Source organism: Anomaloglossus baeobatrachus, chromosome 4, assembly GCF_048569485.1.
Source record: "Anomaloglossus baeobatrachus isolate aAnoBae1 chromosome 4, aAnoBae1.hap1, whole genome shotgun sequence".
Taxonomy (NCBI): domain Eukaryota; kingdom Metazoa; phylum Chordata; class Amphibia; order Anura; family Aromobatidae; genus Anomaloglossus; species Anomaloglossus baeobatrachus.
Genome location: NC_134356.1, coordinates 624379962 through 624404358, shown reverse-complemented (window position 1 = coordinate 624404358; position 24397 = coordinate 624379962). Strand labels below are relative to the sequence as shown.

At 46.4% G+C, this 24397-nt stretch overlaps 1 protein-coding gene across 1 annotated transcript in view; it reads left to right on the top strand.

Moving 5' to 3' along the window:
- LOC142301932 (adhesion G protein-coupled receptor E3-like) overlaps positions 1 to 24397 on the top strand; it is a 251123-nt gene that overhangs the window by 51970 nt on the left and 174756 nt on the right. The window contains exon 5 of the mRNA XM_075342989.1: positions 1697 to 1753. Within this exon, the coding sequence (XP_075199104.1) occupies positions 1697 to 1753 (57 nt within the window). The remainder of the gene's footprint in view (positions 1 to 1696; positions 1754 to 24397) is intronic.

The window sequence follows — 24397 nt, the reverse complement described above, 5'->3', positions numbered from 1 at the left end:
AAATCTTCCGTGTGCCCCATCAAAATTTCAGGCTGCTTTTCATACTTCATGCTTTAGGGTACCCTCACACGAGCGTGAAAATCGGACGAGTGCAATACGAGAAAATCTCGCATTGCACCCGGCCTATGTTAGTCAATGAGGGAGAGCAGTTAGTCAGCTTTTCTTGCATCCAGATTCTGGAAGCGAGAAAAGCGGCAGCGTGCTGCGATTTTCTGCTAGAGCCGTATCCCTCGCACCCATTCAAGTGAATGGGTGTGAGAGATACATCGGACTGCACTCGGATGTTATCCCAGTGCAGTGAGATAAACGCACAGGCTGACAATGGAGGAGATGGGGGGATTAACCCCTCCCTCTCCTCCGCAACGCCCGTCCTCAGCTTCACAGCTGTGACCTGATTGCAGGACGGGTCACAGTCGCATGACACTCGGCTCACGCTCACATCAGAGCCTGAGCCGGGGGTCATTAGCATATCGCATCCGATGCCATACGCTCGTCTGAGTCCAGCCTTATACTGAGTATAAGCGGTTTCAGATTGGCTCTAATTATACCTAAGAAATGAACAAGTGGAAAATAGAATATCCATTGTTATCATTTTCATCCAAAATTGTAGAGTAAGAAAATTATTTAGAAATTATTTAGGGCCTAAACAGTGCTGGGTACAAAGAAAGTAAAAAAATGAGCCGGAGGGTAAGTTAGTATACATGCAACTTATAAGCGCATGTTCACACTGGCCACAAGACAAGAAAACTCAAGATGAAAATAATATGGACGTATACCCTACTGTAAATAAATAACAGCATAATGTGTATAAATAAACATAGTGTACTTACGGTAGTAACACTGGTTTTTTGTTTATCAAAAAAGCATAAAGCAATCCCACCGCGACAAGGCGTACCCAAATCGGGACGGTACCTAACACTAGGCTAGTATTAAAAACCTCACCATGTGTCAACAGACATCAATGTGAATAAGGGCAGACAGTGACTATAGGCACACAGCTATGGGAAGCATAAGATGAAATGCCCAGCTCAGCGAAAAAGGGGGGTAACACACTATTTGTACTGAGTACAAGAAACTAAAAAAAACAAAAAAAAAATGAGCCGGAGTGTGAGTTTGTTTACATATGACTTAGAATTGTAGAGAGGGGTGATAATGCCGTGCCAAAAATCACTAATGAAATTCAGATTAACGTGTCTTTATTATTGGCATAGGTCTAGGCGTTTCAGGAGCTCTGCTCCCTTCTTCAGGACCGATAGGCATAAAAGAAACATCAAATCATGATTTGATTTGATGTTTCTTTTATGCCTATCGGTCCTGAAGAAGGGAGCAGAGCTCCTGAAACGCGTAGACATATGCCAATAATAAAGACACGTTAATCTGAATTTCATTAGTGATTTTTGGCGCGGCATTATCACCCCTCTCTACAATTCTCTGTTATCTGCCTTCGGGGGGCTGCAGCCTTGATCACAATTTTATATGCGAATAAAGGAGTTGTGACTTGCACAACTACATCTGGTGAGTAGTACTCCCCCCCCTCACCCCACATTATTGGGGTAATACCCTATCTGTGCTTCTTTTTCCACAGCTCGATACATTTACATATAACTTGGAAGCTCATGTTCACATTAACCAAAAGATAAAGATGTAAAAAATAGGGACATGGGGAGTCTGACACTTCTTATTTTCTTTTTCACAGCTGTTCAAAACAAAGCAATAACGGACTTGACTTGTTCTAATGGGACTTTGCCTCCAAGTAAGTATCATGGGCTGTCCGGTACATGCTACCTATAGGCGGTGTTTGGATGAAGCTTATTTTCTACTTGAGCTCAATTGTCTATCAGGAGTCTCATATAGTCTGGCATCTCCCATGTGCTCCATCACAAGTTCAGACTGCTTTTCATACTCCATGCTTTATATTGAATATTAGCGGTCTTAGATTGACGCTAGTTATAATTTAGAAATAAACAAGTGAAAACTATATTATCCATTGTTATCATTTGGGTCCAAAATTGTAGAGTAACAAAATTATTTAGAAATTAATAGGGGCCTAACAGTGCTGGGTACATGCATGAACAAGATGCTGATGTAGCATCCACTGAACAAGGGGTTAAATATACTCCTCGTCGGGCCCATGATGTCGGGTCTGGGATGTCACGGGTGGCCCTGCCCAGCTTTGTGGCCCTGAGGCATACAATATAAAGGGGAAAAGGGGTGATGGAGATGATTCGTGTCTCGTGATGCTACCTGTGGTACAAGACCAATGATTAGCCGCCGCTGCAGGTGCTGTCCTCCAGAGCTGGTGGTATCGCAGCCAGGATGGTTCTGCTCCCCACAGGTGGAGTGGGCCTCAGGGAGGATAATGGGAATGATGGCCGACCGTTGGCGCTGGAGCGCGGGGCGTCGGTAATGATAAACTGAGGCAGCAGGTGCGGGTCAAGATCTATTTACTCACAGTTCTGGTGCTGCACTCAGCGTACCATGATGGACCCCAGCCGATCCCGAGTAAGTCCAAGGTAAACGCAGGTGCTATGAGAGACCTTCCTCCTTGCGCTTGGTGTTGGATCTCCGTAGCCTGAAGCTACTTTGGGACCTCAGTTCTTGTAACTCAGCTACCGTCCCGTATGCAGGTGACGCGGGTCCGTTTTGGGGCCTGACCATAATCCTGACCCCGGGCCCTATGTGCCACTGTGCTCCAGGAATTGATGGTGGCCAGAGGGATGTACAATCCCCCTATCCTGCAGATTCTGGTAGTCCAACATGGAGTATGTTCCACCCTAAGGCTCTGCACCCTGCTCTGCGCCAGTTCCGAGGGAGCAATAAAGCTCTTCCCTCAGCAACAGTGTTTCTCCTCTGTCTCTCCAGCTCACCCGGTTGTCTCCTGCCTCTTCCAGTCAGGCCGGTCCTAGCTGGAGAAGCTCTTAAGAACTCTCTCCAGCGACCGTGTTGTTCGGTGTCCCAGACTATTCTGATGTGAAAACTGTGTGTTCTGTAACTTTCCCGCTGTCCTGGTAACCGGGAATTTCCCAGGCTGGCTGACTTCCTGAGTTGTGTAACTGACTGGCTTACTAGCTGGGTGTTTGTGTGACTGTTGTATAAGTGATGAATACCAGCAATTAACCTCTTCATTACCCAAGATAAGTACTGCACCTTAAGTGAGATGCAGTACACTGTGGTGACTGAAGCCTCAGGGGTGCCACACTGACACATGAGCTGTGCTATGGAGGCCAACACATTTTTATGATAGTTTATGTACAGTACAGTTATAGTAGTTGAACTTGGCCTAATGTTAATCTTAGATGGAAGAGGAAAGTAAGTCGCTGCCAGAACTTTTAGCAGTGGCTTTTCTTTCCAGAATAAAATGATGAGGTTATTGAAATGCAACTGCCCAATCCTTTTCAGCCATCAAACACTAATGTAATGCATATGGATAGGAACGGTACTATAATACATAAAGATAGTAATGGTACTATAATACATTGGGATAGTAGCGGTTTAATAATACATGAAGATTGAAGCACTAATATAATTCATATGGATAGAAACAATACTAGAATACATAAGGATAGGAGCGGTACTATAATACTTAGAGAAAGTGGAAGTACTATTGTACCTGGGGATAAGAGTGGTACTAAAATACATGGAGATAGGAGCAGTAATACAGTATAATACATGGTGATAGTCACATAAATGATGATGGGTACAGGACTATAATACAGGCATCATTGACTAGTACTACAAAAAAGGGGATAGGAGCAGTACTAATACATGGAGAAAGTGGAAGTACTATAGTACCTGGGGACATGAGCCATAATATAATACATGGGGATAGGAACATACATGGGAAGAGGAATAGTACTGTAATACAGGAGGAATTAAGCAGTACTATAAAAAAGTGAATAGGAGTGGTACTAATATATGGGGGATACTGTAGGAATCCGTAGAGAGGCAAAATATTGTGACTACTGATGATGGAACTGTTTGAAATTATAATCTGCTGGCTTTGACAAACTTTGTAATTTGCGTCAAATAAATTTGAAATTGCAATACTGCAAAGCCTCTAATTGCTCTGAAGATACATATTCACACTGCAGAGTCTGACGAGCAACCTGATGTCTCCTTGTTGTTCTCCCTGAGTCGGGCGTCGGCTATTTCGTGTACACTGTTCCTCAATCATGCAGGAGTTAATTCCTGCTGACCTTTAGAACTCTGCTAGGAGATCAGGTTGCTAATTACCAATCTCAGGCATCTCCTTCCTATATAAGATTCTGGAACCTGCTATTCAGTGGCAAAAATAGTTCAGCGTTCAGAGGAGGGTGATACCAGGAAACACTGGAGAACTGTTTGGGGAGAACGCTACGACCTCAAAGCCTTCCAATAAATCCTTAAGGATAAATAACAGGGTGGATATACAGTACCGACCAAAAGTTTAGACACACCTTCTCATCTCTAAAACAACTATTAAGAGGAGACTTTGTGCAGCAGCCTTCATGGTAAAATAGCTGCTAGGAAACCACTGCTAAGGACAGGCAACAAGGAGAAGAGACTTGTTTGGGCTAAAGAACACAAGGAATGGACATTAGACCAGTAGAAATCTGTGCTTTGGTCTGATGAGTCCAAATTTGAGCTCTTTGGATCCAACCACCGTGTCTTTGAGGAAAAGGTGAACGGATAGACTCTACATGCCTGGTTCCCACCGTGAAGCATGGAGGAGGAGGTGTGATGGTGCGGGGGTGCTTTGCTGGTCACACTATTGGGGATTTATTCAAAATTGAAGGCATACTGAACCAGCATGGCTACCACAGCATCTTGCAGCGGCATGCTATTCCATCCGGTGTGCATTTAGTTGGACCATCATTTATTTTTCTACAGGATAATGACCCCAAACACACCTCCAGGCTGTGTAAGGGCTATTTGACTAAGAAGGAGAGTGATGGGGTGCTACGCCAGATGACCTGGTCTCCACAGTCACCAGACCTGAACCCAATTGAGATGGTTTGGGGTGAACTGGACCGCAGAGTGAAGGCAAAAGGGCCAACAAGTGCTAAGCATCTCTGGGAACTGAAGACCATTTCCGGTGACTACCTCTTGAAGCTCATCAAGAGAATGCCAAGAGTGTGCAAAGCAGTAATCAAAGCAAAAGGTGGCTACTTTGAAGAACCTAGAATATAAGACATATTTTCAGTTGTTTCACACTTTTTCAAGTATTTTATTCCACATGTTTTAATTCATAGTTTTCATGCCTTCAATGTGAATCTACAATTTTTAGAGTCATGAAAATAAAGAAAACTCTTTGAATGAGGTGTGTCCAAACGTTTGGTCTGTACTGTATATCGAGTAGAGACACAAGGGAGAAAATCCACTACTCTTGAAATAAAGACCCCCCCTTCCTAAAAAAGGGGGGTAAACCCGAAAACAGTTGGAAAGAAAAAGGGAGATTTTGTGGGAATCCAACCCTTTCCCCTTCTTTTCTGTTCAAAAAAACTTTCATTAAAGTTGAACTCTACAGAACTACCTCAACAAAACAAAAAAGAGAATGAACTTTGAAGCCTTATGGGGGAAAAAAGAAAAGTAAAATTCCATCAAACATATTGGACCAGAAAAACCATCACAGGATACCTGTTACGGTTGCTGTGGCACTGGAGACTATGTTCGGATTTCTGTCTACTGCACATGTGCAAGCGCTGGAGACTAAGTCCTATCTTGGAGCCATTGCACATGTGCGGGTGACATCATCGCTGACACGAGGTCACATGTCTCTGACACCTTCTAAGCTGATTGGCCGCTGGTCATGTGCTTGTGACACGTGGTCACATGTCTCTGACACCTTCTATGCCGATTGGTCGCTGGTCATGTGCTTGTGACGCTTTGCTCGGTGATAGGCCAGCGTAACGTCATTGCTGTCATTCTGGCAGGGGATTGGCTCTGGTGTCCTCCATCTTGGATGAGGCACAGAGTCCATATAAGACCCTGACGCACGCCGTCCGGAGCTCAGTCCTCTTGGTTCATGCATGAGAGTAGACGCTCTGTGCACGTCCCTCTAGGCATCTCTCTGTCTATGCTAGGTGAGCGCTACCGGCAGGGTAGCGTTCTTATACCTTACAGCTTCGGCTGCGGTCCGTATCCTTACATCTTAGTGGAGCGGACATAGGCAGGTGCCTGAGGCACATGGTCCGGCTGGGCCTTGTGATTCTACTCGTAGGTGGACGTTGCCGCTAGGGTAACGTTCCTTATACTGCGTCTGGCAGTTGTTCGTATCCTCGCACACTAGGGGAGCGAACATAGGTAGGAGCTTTGTGCGGCTTATGCTGCTGTCCGTCTCTTTTGTACCACTAGTGGAGTGGACCTAGGCAGGTGCCATATCTAGTGGTTTGTGTCCTCGCACACTAGTGGAGCGAACGCAGGTAGGAGCTTTGTGTGGCTTACGCTGCTGTCCGTCTCCTGGCACCGCTAGAGGAACGGACCTAGGTAGGTGCCATTTCACACTCACTGCTTTTGTCTCTGTGACCATTAACAGAGACCATACCACACACCCTCCAAGTAAGGGAGGAATTGCTTTATTTTCTAATTATATTCCTCTGTGAGTTTAACAGAGGTTTTGCACTCTGCACTTGTGCTATTACTATTTACAGTGTCACACTTATATACCCCTTATCCTCTGCCATAGTCTGCAGCAGAGTCTTTGCACGGTGGACTCTGACTGTCTGATATTCCTTTGGGTTTTATTATCAGACAGCCCCCCGTAACAATACCCTCCTATTAATTGAAATAAATAAGTGTTGTCTATGGTTTTAAAAGGACCCCTGATGAACCCCAAAAGTGTGGTGAGAAATGCGTTGGGTCATAAAAATTTCGTTAGTCCATCAAGGGTCAACACAAATTTTAATAGAACCCTTTAATTCCCATCCAGACTGGTGGAAAGGTACATCTATCCTGTAATCCTTGTACACCTTAATCTATCTTTCTACACAGGTCTATACCTACCCAAACCCCCCCTAATAGAGAGCAATAGGGTATATACAGGGAGGGCAAGCCACTGTAGAGTGGGGGCACTAATTCCTACAAACATAGGGTGCCGACCCCCACAAATAGGCAGTTACAGGACAATAGGGAAATTCAGGGAATTTTAGTGCACAGGTACACAAAGGGTGGGTTATGTAAATTAAATTGTTTAAATAGGTCTTGCACATAAAATATAAATAAAAATATTTGAAATTAACCATTCTATGAACGGTTCCATTGTAGTGATCCAGAGCCTGGTGATCTGTTGTGTGCTTTCCTGAGTGGTCTGGAAATATCCCCATTGTTAGTTTATTTCCTCCCTGTGTTTTATTTCCTCCTGGGTTTGTATTGTCTCTCCCCTATGTATGATTGTAGTGTGATGTGTTTTGGTTTTTCCCCTGTCTGTGATATTTGTGGGGTTTGCTTGTCCACTCCCGCTCCTCTCCTGGGGTGGTGGAGAGGGAGTGTTAGTTCAGTAATCAGACAGGAGTTAGGGTCACGCTGGTGGTCTAGACCTGGCTACCATCAGCCTACCTCTGGGATAAGGGATAGCACAGGATTCCTAGTCTGAAAGCCAATTTAGAAAGTCCCTGCTCCAGTTACCCCTACACTTCTGTGACAGTAACGCTTGGTAACAGCCTATTGCACAACATACTGTCATAATTTTTAGGCTACTTAAATTGTATTATCCCTTTTTGAGTGCAGATACTTGCATTGCTGGAGTTTATACCCAGGAGGTGCAAATGGCAAAAGCCATAGGTTTTTTTTACAATCCTAGGTTGTCCAAAAATTATTCATTTTTGTGGAGTTTCAAGAGCTATTTCTTTTGCTAAATAAAGATGGAAAAGTGTTTACTAAGTGTCCAAAAATGACCCCTATATTTAGGAAACAAAAACAGGTGTACTCAGCAGCTCTTTTCAAAATGTAGAAGAAAGGTTTTCTCATCAGTAGTGGAAAAAAATATCTATTTTTTGGTTTGCTATTCTAAAAATGAGTAAACCATTACAAAAAGGTTTTTTACTTAGCTTAGATTTCAGTGCTGGGTCTGTTTTCCTTAGTTTGACTTCACAGTAGTTTGACAATAAATTACTTCACCCAACCACTAACTATGAGTGGACAAAAAGATTTTGTGTTATCATTCATATTCTCTGAAAAAAGGCCAAAAAAGCAAACAAATCTGCTGGGGGTTAGTAAACTTTTGAGCAAAATTGTAGCTGTTTACAAATTGAAGAAACAATAAAAAAAATTAGCCCTATTTTGTGAACTGATTTTTGTGTACCCTTAAAAGAGAATGTTTTGCATCAGAAGAACAGTCTATCACTATAAAACTTTGTGTTCAGGCAGCCAGGAGATGTGCGGCTGTGCAGTGGAAGTGCCAGAAGCCGCATAGAATTAGGACAGATCAGGCATGGGGATGTCTGGAAGTTTAGGGCCAGCAACAGCAGCCATGGAACAGCAATACAGTCTATCACTATACACTGTGTGCAGAATTATTAGGCAAGTTGTATTTTAGAGGATGTTCTCAATCAACCCAAAATACTCACAAATATCAAAGGTTAATATTTTTGGATAGTGGATTGTTGTTTTTTTTTAGATTTGGCTATCTTAGGAGGATATCTGTTTGTGCAGGTAACTATTACTGTGCAGAATTATTAGGCAACTTAATAAAAACCAAATATATTCCCATCTCACTTATTTATTTTCACCAGGTAAACCAATATAACTGCACAAAATTTAGAAATATACATTTCTGACATGCAAAAACAAACCCCAAAAAAATTAGTGACCAATATAGCCACCTTTCTTTATGATGACACTCAACAGCCTACCATCCATAGATTCTGTCAGTTGCTTGATCTGTTTACGATCACCATTGAATGCAGCAGCCACCACAGCCTCCAGACACTGTTCCAAGAGGTGTACTGTTTTCCCTCCCTGTAGATCTCACATTTTAAGAGGGACAACAGGTTCTCTATGGGGTTCAGATCAGGTGAACAAGGGGGCATGTCATTATTTTTTCGTCTTTTAGACCTTTACTGGCCAGCCACGCTTTGGAGTAGTTGGATGCAGGTCTGTGGAGTTGGAGTCGTGGAGTCCGAGTCGGAGCTCATTTTGGTGGAGTCGGTGTCGGTATAAAATGCACCGACTCCGACTCCTAAAATATATAATAAATTGGGGACATTAGTGCAATGCAGAGTGTGATGTAAATTTTTTCATAGGAATTTGGGAAATTTATGAAATGTCCTATATTAAATGTCTGTTCTATTCCTGAGCTAAGGCTACATTCACACACAGCGTTTTTTTGAGGATACGTTTTTCAGCTGCAAAAGCAGATCAGCTTTTTAAAAAACGGCATCACCTGAAAGGTTTTTGAGCTCATGAATAATGCTTTCAATAGCAAAAGCAGATTAGAAAAACGCCACAAGCTGACATGCTCATTCTTTGTGAGGACCCTCACAAAACGCTGTGTCTGAATGTCCTATCTTGAAACCCATTGCCTTTGCTGGGATGCCCAGAATAACTGCATTTCACTGAATTATTTTGCCATCAATGTTCGATATGTTTGTGGCAAGAAAGAAATTGTTAGCAAGACACTGGCAGTAAAAGATACTAAAGCTCATCACAGCAGCCAGTTTCTCCAGGCCTTAGTGGAAAAAGTTCTGCAAGATTAGGAACGCAAAAAAGAACAGGTTCTTGCCATTATAAAGCCCGCTACACACGCTTCAATATATCTCACAATCCGTCGTTGGGGTCAAGTTGTAAGTGACGCACATCCGGCATCGTTTGTGAGGTATCTGCGTGTGACACCTAAGTGCGATCAGGATTGAACGCAAAACCGTTGATCGCAAACACATCGTATCTTTGTCTAGAATTGAGCGTTTTGTTGCACGAACCTAGTCAATTGTAACGTGTGACATCCCTCATACGATTTTGATGTCTGAGGCTATGTGCGCAGGTGTGCGCTCTGCACCACAGCTTAAAAAAGGTCCGCTTCAGAGCGCAGCTGAAAAGCTGCGTTCTGAAGCGCCTCACAATGTCTGTCAGTCACTAATCTCTGTCAGTCGGTCACTATCTCTGTCCCTCACTCTCTGTCCATGTCAGTCTATCCCCCTCTCTCATATACTCACCGATCCCCGGTGCTGCACGGCATTCACACTGCTCCGGCGGCTTTTACTGTTTTGAAAAAGCCGGCCGCCCATTAAACAATCTCGTATTCCCTGCTTTCCCCGCCCACCGGCGCCTATGATTGGTTACAGTGAGACACGCCCCCACGCTGAGTGACAGGTGTCTCACTGCACCCAATCACAGCAGCCGGTGGGCGTGTCTATACTGTGTAGTGAAATAAATAATTAAATAATTAAAAAAACGGCGTGCGGTTCCCCCCAATTTTAAAACCAGCCAGATAAAGCCATACGGCTGAAGGCTGGTATTCTCAGGATGGGGAGCTCCACGTTATGGGGAGCCCCCCAGCCTAACAATATCAGCCAACAGCCGCCCAGAATTGCCGCATACATTATATGCGACAGTTCTGGGACAGTACCCGGCTCTTCCCGATTTGCCCTGGTGCGTTGGCAAATCGGGGTAATAAGGAGTTATTGGCAGCCCATAGCTGCCAATAAGTCCTAGATTAATCATGTTAAGCGTCTATGAGACACCTTCCATGATTAATCTGTAAGTGACAGTAAATAAACACACACACCCGAAAAAATCCTTTATTAGAAATAAAAAACACAAACATATACCCTGGTTAACCACTTTAATCAGCCCCAAAAAGCCCTCCATGTCCGGCGTAATCCAGGATGGTCCAGCGTCGCATCCAGCGCTGCTGCATGGAGGTGACCGGAGCTGCAGCAGACACAGCCGCTCCGGTCACCTCCACGCGGCAAATGAAGACAGCCGCACGATCAGCTAAACTGTCACTTACCCGCTGTCACTGGACCCAGCGGTGGTCGCGGGTAACCTCAGTGACAGCTCAGCTGATTGCGCTACTCACCTCAGTTGATGCGTGGAGGTGAGAGGAGCGGCGGTGAGTAGCGCGATCAGCTGAGCTGTCACTGAGGTTACCCGCGGCCACCGCTGGATCCAGTGACAGCGGGTAAGCTCAGTGACAGCTCAGCTGATCACGCGGCTGTCTTCATTTGCCGCGTGGAGGTGACCGGAGCGGCTGTGTCTGCTGCAGCTCCGGTCACCTCCATGCAGCAGCGCTGGATGCGACGCTGGACCATCCTGGATTACGCCGGACATGGAGGGCTTTTTGGGGCTGATTAAAGTGGTTAACCAGGGTATATGTTTGTGTTTTTTATTTCTAATAAAGGATTTTTTCAGGTGTGTGTGTTTATTTACTGTCACTTACAGATTAATCATGGAAGGTGTCTCATAGACGCTTAACATGATTAATCTAGGACTTATTGGCAGCTATGGGCTGCCAATAACTCCTTATTACCCCGATTTGCCAATGCACCAGGGCAAATCGGGAAGAGCCTGGTACTGTCCCAGAACTGTCGCATATAATGTATGCAGCAATTCTGGGCGGCTGTTGGCTGATATTGTTAGGCTGGGGGCTCCCCATAACGTGGAGCTCCCCATCCTGAGAATACCAGCCTTCAGCCGTATGGCTTTATCTGGCTGGTTTTAAAATTAAGGGGAACCGCACGCCGTTTTTTTTAATTATTTAATTATTTATTTCACTACACAGTATAGACACGCCCACCGGCTGCTGTGATTGGGTGCAGTGAGACACCTGTCACTCAGCGTGGGGGCGTGTCTCACTGCAACCAATCATAGGCGCCGGTGGGCGGGGAAAGCAGGGAATACGAGATTGTTTAATGGGCGGCCGGCTTTTTCAAAACAGTAAAAGCCGCCGGAGCAGTGTGAACGCCGTGCAGCGCCGGGGATCGGGGATCGGTGAGTATGAGAGAGGGCTGCTCAATTCAGTTACTCAGGAGATTAGCGGTCACCGGTGAGTCCTTCACTGGTGACCGCTAATCAGGGCGCGACACAGACAGAGCCGCAGCATGACAATGAAGTCGGGTGAGGTTCACCCGAGTTCATTCTGACAGTGCGGCTCTGTCTGTGTCTGCTGTCATCTGCCATTCAGCTCTGCTACATGGCTGTCTGTGTCTGCTGTCAGCGGCCATGTAGCAGAGCTGAATGGCAGTGACATAGTAAAAACGCATCCCTACACAGTACACACGCTTGGCAAGTCAATAAATAAAAAAAAAAAGGGTGCCCAATGCATAAGTCACAGAACACATGATCTAAAGGATCGCACATAAAATTGATCAATTTAACATAGACTACTAACGCTCGTGTGACAGCAAATGAACGACCTACGTGTGATCTCATAAGATCCCGTATGCAACCTGGGCGTGTCACATCGCAAATGCGATTGTACAACTAATTGCAACGTGTAAAGTGGGCTTAACAAACAATGCTTCAAACATGATAAGTACAATTAACTGATGAATGAGAGTAATGAACATCTAGAAGAAAATTTAGGATTCCGTATGTGTGAGATGGAGGTCCACAGTGCTGTTCATATAACTGAGGAACAAACAGATATTACAACAGAAGAACAGCAAAATGATACTTTAGGATTAGTTGATCTTGTTGAAGCTGCTTCAAAACACTTTCATATTCATCACATGCGCTGTGTTGTGCACATAACTGAATAGGATAACTGAAGTGAGCACTAATATATATATATATGAGTGCAAGCCAAAAAATACATACCATATAAGAATAAGGCTGCACATCAAACTTAGATAATGGTATAATGCCTCAAGCATATGGAAAAATATTGGAATATACAATGAAAAATGCTACTTGCTAATTTGAACATGTGAATAATAAATTGCATACCTGCCATGAATATTAGGAAAAAGGAGATATTTAGCAATCGCATTGATCAATGTAACTGAGCCCCAAGGTCTCGTCAAGGCATATCTCTATATTGGGGTCCCTAGCTCTGTGACCCTAACTGTGTGTCATCTCATTGCAATTAAAAACTGCTATGGGTAGAGAGGGGTAACTAAGGACTTTCTTATATAGGAGATGGAGTTTTTTTCTGAAGGTGAACACAGCTCCGCCCCTTTCGGCCATGTTTTTTCCATCTCCTATATAAGAAAGTCCTTAGTTACCCCTCTCCACCCATAGCAGTTTTTAATTGCAATGAGATGACACACAGTTAGGGTCACAGAGCTAGGGACCCCAATATAGAGATATGCCTTGACGAGGCCTTGGGGCTCAGTTACATTGATCAATGCGATTGCTAAATATCTCCTTTTTCCTAATATTCATGGCAGGTATGCAATTCATTATTCACATGTTCAAATTAGCAAGTAGCATTTTTCACTGTGTTGTGCACACGCTGCAGCTGGAAATAAGAGAGTCTGAAAGAAGGACCCCGGTTTCACACATCCATCTTTTCGACGGTTTGGCGGATGCGGCACACTCCAGTACAGTGTATACAGTACAGTGGCAGCGCGACAAATGACAGACACATGCTTTCATGTGACCGGAGCATGTGACCCGGACATTGTGGCGCTGCCACTGTACTGTATCGTACTGTACTGGCGTGCGCCACATCCGCCAAACCGGCGAAAATCCGGATGTGTAAAACTGGGCGGACATGCTGAAAATCTGATTGGAAAAGTGAGGAAGTTGGTTATTGCCACCAGAACCCGTAAAATTGATTCCATCTTGAAGAAATGTGCTGGGGAAGGGGCAATTGTTGATCAAGCCACTCGGTGAGGCAGCACTTATTTAATGACTGAGCGATTGCCAGAACTAAAATCGTTTCTTATAGATATGGTGAACCCTCAAGTAACCCTAAATGAAGGTCAATGGACACAGGTGGCTGAATTGAAGGAATTGCTTAATCACCCATTTAACGTGACTAAAAAATTACAAGCTGAGGATTTAACACCTGGCATTTTCATAATGGAGTGGGAGAACTTGCTATTGTGTCTGTCCCAAAGAGGAGGTTTAATCACAGATGGCATTTCTGCTTCAATGAAACAAAGAGAGACACAGCTATTGGAAAATAAAATTTTTCTGGCAGCTGTTTATGTTGACCCAAGTCATCGTATACTGCTTGATGATCAACAGCTTACTAAAGGAAAAGAAGCTGTGACTGAGGTAGCAGTTAGGATGAGCGGCTACAGGACTGCCAGGCGCAAGAGGACTTGGGTCCTGACAGTGCTACTGCTGCCGTATCTTTATTCTCATCAGATGAGGAGTTTAACTTTGACAAGTATTTGGATGACATGGAGCAGGCAAAGCGTTGCCGCAAGGAAAAAGATTTCACTCCGTCTCCTATAGCAGCAGATTGACCAGATTTCAGTAAAATTTTTCACTTGCTCTCAAAGAAATAGAAAAATTCAACCGTTCATCAAAACTGACTGTGCATGAGGCAATTCCTTTATTCCCGGAAATTGTTAGAGATGTTGCCCATGTGGTTACGGCTTTGCGTCCAACCCAAGTTAGTGTGGAGAGGTTTTTCTCTAGCCTTAAAATTAGGTCAGAATTGAGGTCATCTATGAAGGAGGATCTGATGGAAGCAATTCTATTTCTTAGAACAAATTCATAGACTGCACAAATGTTATTTAGTATGCTTTTGCTGAAAACTGTTTTTTGCCACTTACAAAGTGTATTACATAGTGTTATATATAACACACACACATATATATATATATACACACACTATGTAATAAACTATGTAGGTGGCAAAAAACAGTTTTCAACAAAAACATACTAAATAAAAACATTTAGTATATTGCTTATATTTAAGTGAAAAATTGATTGTAGTACAATGTGAACATCAGACATTTAATCATTTTTATGATACAACTAGCTGTACTACCCGGCTTCGCCCGGGTTAATAACTGTTGTTAACAAATTAGAATGTATTAACATTCCCGGGATAGAATGTATAAATAGAATGTATTAACGCCCAGGATAGTAACTGTCTTTCTGCTTCTCTCCCATTCTCTGTCTGTCTCCCCCTCTGTATATATCTCTCTGTCTCTCTCTCTATCTGTTTGTCTGTCTGTCTCTTTCCCTGTCTGTCTCTGACTGTCTCTGTCTCTTTCTCCGTCTGACTCAATCTCTTTCCCTGTCTGTCTAGCTATCTCTTTCCCTGTCTATCTATCTCTGTCACTTTCCCTGTCTATCTCTTTCCCTGTCTGTCTCTTTCCCTCTCTTTCCCTGTCTGTCTCTTTCCCTCTCTTTCCCTGTCTGTCTCTTTCCCTCTTTCCTCCTGTCTCTTTCCCTGTGTCTGTGTCTTTGTCTGTCTCTTTACCTGTCTTTGTCTGTCTCTTACCCTGTCTGTCTCTTTCCCTTTCTTTCCCTGTCTGTCTGTTTCCCTGTGTCTGTCTCTGTCTCTTTGTCTGTGTCTGTCTCTTTCCCTATCAGTCTGTCTCTTTGTCTGTGTCTGTCTCTTACCCTGTCTATGTCTGTCTCTTACCCTGTCTGTCTGCCTCTTTCCCTGTCTGTGTCTGTCTCTTTCCCTGGCTGCATTGTTACACACCAACATTCCATATAAGGGCGTGGCTGCGCATTCTTCTGAAGTTCTGGCTGCACTGTGGCTCCCAGCTCCATTTGCTTTAATGGAGGCAGGTTTTTTGGCGAATAACTGTAAAGCGCGGGGTTAAAATTACCCCTCAAAATATAGCCTATGACGTTCTCGGGGTCCAGACGTGTGAGTGTGCAAAATTTTGTGGCTGTAGCTGCAACGGTGCAGATGCCAATCCCGGACATACATACATACTTACATATATACATACACACACACACACACACACACACACACATTCAGCTTTATATATTAGATAATCAAGATATTTAGATAGAACATAAAATATAAAAATATATTTATTGGAATACAACTTTAGAACACAAAAAACTGTAATAAATTGTAAATATGTAACACAATATGTAATTTTATATATCTAATATATAAAGCTGAATGTGTGTATGTATGTATGTATGTGTGTGTGTGTATGTGTGTGTGTGTGTGTGTGTGTGTGTGTGTGTGTATGTCCGGGATTGGCATCCGCACCGTCGCAGCTACAGCCACAACATTTTGCACACTCACACGTCTGGACCCCGAGAGCGTCATAGGCTATGTTTTGAGGGGAAATTTTAACCCCGCACTTTACAGTTATTCGCCAAATAACCTGCCTCCATTAAAGCGAATGGAGCTGGGAGCCACAGTGCAGCCAGAACTTCAGAAGAATGCGCAGCCACGCCCTTATAGGGAATGTTGGCGTGTCACAATGCAGCCCGGGAAAGAGACAGACACAGACAGGGAAAGAGGCAGACACAGACAGGGTAAGAAACAGACATAGACAGGGTAAGAGACAGACACAAAGAGACAGACACAGACAAAGAGACAGATTGACAGGAAAAGAGACAGACAGGGAAAGAGAGGGAAAGAGAGAGAGACAGGTTAAGCGAGAGACACAGACAGGTAAAGAGACAGACATAGACAAAGAGACAGAGACAGACACAGGGAAACAGAAAGACAGGGAAAGAGGGAAAGAGACAGACAGGGTAAGAGACAGACAAAGACAGGTAAAGAGACAGACACAGGGAATGAGACAGAGGGAAAGAGACAGACAGGGAAAGAGATAGATAGACAGACAGGGAAAGAGATTGAGACAGACGGAGAAAGACAGAGACAGTCAGAGACAGACAGGGAAAGAGACAGACAGACAAAGAGATAGAAAGAGAGACAGAGAGATATATACAGAGGGGGAGACAGACATTATACTTACATTTATATCTATTTGTTTTGTGGTTTTTGTGTGCAGAATACATTTTTGTTAATACATTCTATTTTGTTAACAGCAGTTATTAACCCGGGCGAGGCCGGGTAGTACAGCTAGTTTTAAATAAAACACAAAAAAGTCCCTGGTTCACCATTTTATTAACCCCCCCGAAACACACAGCTCCGGCGTAATCCACGTCCTGCGATGCTTGCATCCAGCCGAGCTGACACTGACACAGCGCTGAATGCAGCCTCGCAACAAGACAGACTGCAGAGAGGTAATTACAGGGCATTTCCCACGGCCGGTAATGTGAACTCACATTACCGCTTGGGAGAAATGCAGTGTGTGCTCACAGGGACTCTATCTATCTATCCCTCTATCTATTCTTCTATCTGTGTTCTATCTATTTATCTGTCTGCTATCTATCTCAGAAGGAAATTACTTTTTTTTTTTCAATGTGCTTTATTGCATTGAAAGCATTAAAGCACATGTACCAACCCGCATGCGGCAAAACTGCGGCAATACCGCGAACAATACCGCGGTAAAACCGCGGCAAACCGCATGCGGCTTTCGGGTGCGGTTTGCTGCGTTTTTTTACCGCGGGTGCGGTAATTTTTCAGACCCTGCGGAATTTTCTTAAGAAAATTCCGTTTTCCAGTGCGCACAGGGCCTAAGTGTTAATTCCTGAAAGCGTGCAGTGTGACTGATGTTCTGTTTTTCCTGTCTATTTTGTCTCTTATTTCCCTTATACTCCAGCCTCTTTCTTACCTGGGCGGAGAGAACAGATTAGCTTTATTTAGGAGTGCAGCAAAGTACGGGACAAAGTCATCTCCGCCATTACGGGTAATCCTGGGGACAGGGAAAGAATAGGGTTCCCTAGTGTGAGGGAAAATATAGGAGCCCTTGTCACTTGCTATCCTACATTCACATCATGACATCATAACTGGCCTTACGTTCACTACACTCCAACATGAATCCAGTTACGGTGAAAATGCTCTGCATCCAAAATGATACTAATCCTGTTTGTGTGTATGTACCCTAATAGAATATAATCTTGAAGAACATGTCACTTTAAATATGTAATGGGCACAGCGTAAGTGATTTGCATTGTACTCCAAGGATGAGGAGGACAAGAAGACCCAGCATGGCTCCTCTGGCACTGTTCCTGCACTAAAATTGAGGCCACATAGAGAAGTGCAGGATCAGAGTCCTGGCCAATAAGGGTTGCATGTGTGGCGCCCCAGGATCTGGTCGCCACAACAGCATTGTCCTTCCAAAGGGTTAATGCTGAGCCTGGAGGTAATTGGGAGGTCCATTGGCCAGCAAGTTTAACATCTAACGCCGTTCTCCCTCCGGCCAGCAGGGGGAGCTCTGAACCTGGAATTCCAGGGAGCCTTCCTCAAGTCTGACCTGAGGGAAGAAGTAGTGGTCAGTCTGTAGAGAGAGGTGATAGTGAACAGACGCAGAGTGTGCTGTCCTGTGGATCTGGGGCCTAGAGCTAGAGTAGCTTGGCCCAGGGAAGCAGGAGCAGCAGAGAGGCAGCGAAGAGACTCGGACATCGGAGTCTGTGGCCACCAGGGCTTAAAATACTCCCTGGTAGCCGAATCCGAAGGGCAGGAGAGCTGCAAGCACCTGGCCCATATACATCCCGAAGATACAGCTGCAGCATCAGGGCCCGGTGTGGACTCCAGCAGAGAAGCACCAGAGAGGGCCTGCGCAGCCTGCTACAGAGGGAAAGGGACGTACCATCGGTCCCAGCAGCAAAGAGGGCCATTGCTGGATTCAGAGAAGCAGGGTCCTATCATAACAAAGAAAAGCACAGGAGTAGGCCTCATACTCAGCTGGCCAGAAAGATCACCCCAAGTACTTCCAGGCCGACCGGATCCCCATCACCACCTGTGACGGTCTCCCAGTACTGGACTGTTTCCAAAGTAAAAGTGGAAAAGGTAAAGAGACTGTTGTTTGTGCCTGGTTCTTTCATTGCCTGTCGGCCCTGCACCGTGTTAGCCACACAACACCATAGACTTTCACGAGCACTAACAGTGTCCCCGGGGCTCCACTCCACCTGTGGGGAGCAGTACCACCATCGCTGCTATATCATCACCCCGGAGGCCTCACACAGCAGCGGTGGCTTAATAGCCGCAGACCACAGGTGGCGTCACGAACACAAACTTTATGCATCAAGCCACATATTCTACTGACACCCACCAGGGCCACGGAGCCGGGCCCCGCCACCACTGACTACCCCCGGACTAGTCCAGCCCGGCACCGGGTGTCCCATAGCCCTGGGGTGGGCGAGTCAACTTTGGCGTCACGAACAGGATTTCGTGCCCGACGCCCACCGGGTACTGTGCGCCTGAAGAAACTGTGCCTAAAAGACTGTGTTACTGTTTGAAACTGCCGCCGCCATTAGCCTCGCTGAGCGCAGGAAGAAGGGGGGCGTGCCTGACAAAGAGCGCGAAGGGAGCGCGCCATCAGAGCAGAGCGCTGTTAACCCCGCGCGACCCAGAAGGGAAGTTGAAAAGTGAACGGAGCCTGGTATGGTTCACTAAGGGGGAGGAAGATGTCCGACTCGGAGGGAGGGCAGGTGGCTGCCATAGCCCGAGACGCCGCAGCACCAGCCGAAGCAATCCCAGTCGCCGTCGCCCCAGCCCCCGCTGTAGCGCCGGTAATGCTGATCACAATGCCGTACATCCCGGGAGCAGAATGGCTGCCGCAGTACTCCGGGGAGTCCCATACCTTGAGCGACTTCAGAGAAAGTCTGCACAGCTTGTTCCGGGTGTATCCGCTGTCTGAGAGCCAGAAGGTGGGCATATTAATGGGGCAGCTAGCCGGCGCGGCCCAGCGTGAAGTGAAGTCCTGGCCTGATACAGATAAAGGGACAGTAACCCAGATACTGGCCAAGCTAAAGAGTACTTTTGACACCCGCACCGCAGCAGAAATAAAGATGAGATTCTTTGGGTGCAAACAACGGGCCACAGACAGCATACGGGACTATGCCTTAAACTTGCAGGAGGCCCTGAAAGCAGTTAAACAGGTGGACCCAGAGAGTGTACGTGAAGAAGACAAACTCCTAACCGAGCAGTTCATAGAGGGGCTCCTGTCAGATGCCCACAGGACCCAGCTGCGTATCATGGTCCTGCAGAACCCTGCTCTGGACTTTGCAAAGTTTAAGGACCAGGCTATCCGGGTACTGAGAGAATCTACACCGAATGACCCAGTATCCCTCCGGCCTCTTGCTATCACGTACCCCGGGGTGGTGCCTGCAACACGAGCCGCTGCAGGGGCTGAGGCGCAGTCCCTGGATAAGGATCCCGCTGCAGAGCTCAGACAGCAGGTCCAGGAGCTGACCAAGACTGTAGCTGCCCTTGCCAAGACCGTACAGTCTCTACAAGTGACCCCATCACCTGCAAGAATCGAGTTGGCCTCCAGCCCAGATGACGTCCCATGGATGCGACAGAGGAGGAGTCCGCCGACCCGAGGAAAAGATACAGACCGGTATGATTCAACGGGACAACCGATCTGCCGCCACTGCAGTCAGGCGGGCCATATTGCAAGACACTGTCCTTTAAATGGGCCGAGCCTGGGGCCAGGAGCAGACCCCCAGGTGTAAGGAAGCCCGGCTCAACCCCCAGTCGCAGCAAGTATGTGGGAGGACGCCCGGTCCTTCCTATTGTGCTGGATGGGATCCCTTCAAATGCCCTCCTGGATACGGGGTCCCAGGTAACAACCATCCCTTATAAATTGTACAAAAGATATTGGGCTGATTCAGACATTGACCATGGCCCAGATGATGATTTAACAATTGTGGCCAGTAATGGTCAGCCCTTGCCTCAAATTGGGTACAAGGAAGTAACCATTAAAGTGGGGCGGGTAGAATTGCCATGTCAGGGGATGATAATTGTAGATATTGATCGCAAAGAATCTGACCCACTGCTAACCATTGGTACAAATGTGATAGAAAATTGTATTGCCGAAGTGATAATTTTGTTGCAACAGGCGTCTGAAACTGCCAGCTCCGGGCAGCAGCGTGCCCTACAGAGGGAGATCAGAGCCCTGATGAGGAGGCAGCAGGTAGAGCTGGCCGGAGGAGAAATTGGCAGTGTGAGGGTAAGTGACCCCCTCCCCATTGCAATACCCCCAAGAAGTGAAATTTTGATATGGTGTCGGGCAGCAATAGGCCTCAAGGGTCAGGATTACCATGCCTTGGTAGAACCGGTGTATTCAGACAGTAGGCCTGGAGTCCTGATAGCCAGAGGGGTAGCAGACGTCCGCAAGAGGAGAGTGCCCGTCCGTGTCCTGAATTGTGGGGAGGAGGAAGCCAAATTGCCCCGGTACGCCACTGTAGCAAAACTGTACACTGTCAGTAACAATACCATCAAAGCAGTGGAACCCTTGACCCCGTCCGACCAGGCGGAAGACAATGGCTCCAAGGGGCAGCTGGGAGACTGGTGCCAAAAATTACATGTGGGCACCGACTCCACCCCCTCACACCAAAAGCATGGGGTTTACCGGGTGGTACAGGAGTACGAGCGGGTCTTCAGCAAACACCCCCTAGATTTTGGGCAGGTAAAAGGGGTTAAACATCAAATCCCCACGGGTGATCATCATCCCATTAAAGAGAGATACCGCCCTGTACCCCCAGCACAGTATCAGCGTGCCAAAGAAATGTTACGGGAAATGAAGGAGGCTGGGGTTATCAGAGATAGTTCTAGCCCCTGGGCTCCACTAGTGCTCGTAAAGAAAAAAGATGGTACAATGAGAATGTGCGTAGATTACAGACAAATTAACCGCATTACACATAAAGATGCTTATCCACTACCCAGAATAGAGGAGTCACTAACAGCCTTAAAGTCAGCTAACTATTTCTCCACCTTGGATCTCACCAGTGGGTATTGGCAGGTTCCCGTGGCAGAGGCGGACAAAGAGAAGACTGCATTCACGACACCAATGGGTCTCTGCGAGTTCAATTGTATGCCGTTCGGGCTCTGCAATGCCCCAGGGACATTTCAGAGATTGATGGAGTGCTGCTTGGGCCATCACAACTTTGAAACCGTGCTGTTGTACCTGGATGACGTCATAGTCTACTCCAAGACCTACGAAGATCACCTGAGGCACTTAGCAGAAGTGTTTGAGTCCCTGTTGGAGTATGGCCTGAAGATAAAGCCGTCCAAATGTCACCTCTTGAAGCCAAAGGTACAGTACCTGGGTCATGTGGTCAGCGCAGAAGGTGTGGCACCTGATCCGGAGAAAGTCACCGTAATCAAGGACTGGCCAAGACCCACCACGGTAAAGTAGGTGCGGCAGTTCCTTGGGCTGGTGGGCTACTACCGAAGGTTCATTGATGGTTTCACAAAGATAGCAGCGCCTCTTCAAGATCTCCTGGTGGGCCAGCCGAAGCATGCTAAGAAGCAAAGCCCTCCATTTGAATGGAACAGCCAAATAGAAACGTCTTTTGTCCGGCTGAAAGGGGCTCTCACGGGAGAAGAAATTCTGGCCTACCCTGACTACAGCCAGCCGTTTGTACTGTATACAGACGCCAGCAACGTGGGACTGGGAGCAGTTCTGTCCCAGGTGCAGGGAGGCAGAGAGAAGGTGATAGCGTACACCAGTAGGAAGCTTCGGCCCACAGAAAGGAATCCAGAAAACTACAGTTCCTTCAAGCTGGAGTTCCTCGCTATTGTTTGGGCAGTGACTGAACGCTTCAAGCACTATCTGGCATCGGCCAAGTTCACCATGTTCACGGACAACAATCCGTTGACACATCTGGCAACAGCCAAGTTAGGTGCGTTGGAACAGCGATGGATGGCCCGGCTGTCTAACTTTGACTTTACCATCAAGTACCGGGCTGGCAAGAAGAATAACAATGCTGATGCGCTGTCCAGAATGCCTCACTTACCCGAGTCTGGAGAAGACCTGGATGAACTCGAAGAGATAGAGTTACCGGCTTTCCATCACCAAGGTGTTTCCCAGTGTGAGCATGCTGTAGGAGTGAAGCGCTCGAGCCAGCACGAGGTCTCGGTCAACCCATTACTCCACCATAATTGGGAAGAGACACAGAACGGTGACCCAGCCGTGCGATTGGTCAAAGAAAAGCTAGCACAAGCTGAGACCCATCTTGGCCCAGATGCTCCAGAAGAAGCCCAGCAGCTGTGGAAGGAGAGGGGACGACTGTTCACCTACCAAGGCAAGCTCTGCAAGAGATATGTCAACTGGCGAACGAATGAACTCGTCTGGCAGATAGTGGTCCCACAGAGGGATGCTCCAATGGTCCTAGCAGCTTACCATGATAAAGCAGGACACTTCGGGTGGAAGAAGTTGGAGACCCTACTCCGCGATCGGTTCTACTGGGTGCATATGAGAAAGACGATCGAGAAGTGGTGCCGAGACTGTGGTCCGTGTAACCTGAGGCGGAAGGATGATGCCAGCCAGAGGTCTCCCCTACAGCCAATTGTCACGAAGCAGCCCCTGGAGTTGGTGGCCCTGGACCACGTGAAGTTAACACCAAGCCGGTCAGGCTATGTGTACGCCCTCACCATTGTGGACCATTACTCTCGTTTCCTGGTAGTAGTGCCTCTGAAGGACCAGACAGCCAGAACAGCAGCTAGAGCATTCCAGGCATACTTTTGTCGGCCTCACGGTTATCCGGAAAGGGTACTGACTGATCAAGGTCCTGCATTTGAGGCCGAAGTGTTCCAAGAGTTCTGTAACATGTACGGCTGTAAGAAAATCCGAACAACACCGTACCACCCCCAAACCAATGGATTGTGCGAGAAGATGAACCATGTGGTTATTGATATGCTGAAGATTCTACCTCTGGAAGAAAGAAACCAATGGCCAAAGAAGTTACCAGATCTGGTAGACCTGTACAACCATATCACAGTAAATTCGACCAACTGCAGCCCTGCTTACCTGATGCGAGCAAGACCTGGCAAGTTACCTGTAGACTTTGAGATGGGGACTGTGTCACCTGAAGCGGTTCAGGAGATAGAAGATTGGGATACAGAGCGACAACAGCAGTACCGCAAAGTCCAGGAATGCGTAGAAAGGAGCCTGTCCCAAGCAAGAACGAGACAAGAGCAGAACTACAATCAAACAGCCCCAGCAACTCCCTTAGCACCTGGAGAGCAGGTCCTCAAGAAAAAGCGGAGGGCGCATAAATTAGATGATCAGTGGGAGAATGAACCCTACACCATTATTCCCTCCAACTTTGACAATAGTAAGGTATGCCTCATAAGCAAAGATGAAGGCAAGACCTATCAAGCAGTTTCTCGAGACCGCCTGAAAGCGTGCCCTGAACGGTGCAGAATCCAAAAAGAAGTAGAAGAAGTACAAGAAAGTCCCCAAAGTCAAGAAAAAGAGGAAGAGATGATCCAAACAATCCTTGGAAAATTCCCCAAAACTTGGACCCGAATAAACAATGCCATAGTGGTACCAGTCTTGACGTTCCCGCAGTTGGTCGAGCCAGAAACAGAAGAGGTTCCAGATCCACCTAAAGAACTGTCCGCTCCAACACAAGATGACACGCCAGCAGTAGGACAGGAGGCTCAACCCCCTGCCAGTGGTGAACCTGCTGTACCCTTGGCGAATCTGAGACCCTGTAGGCAACCAACATGCATACCTGT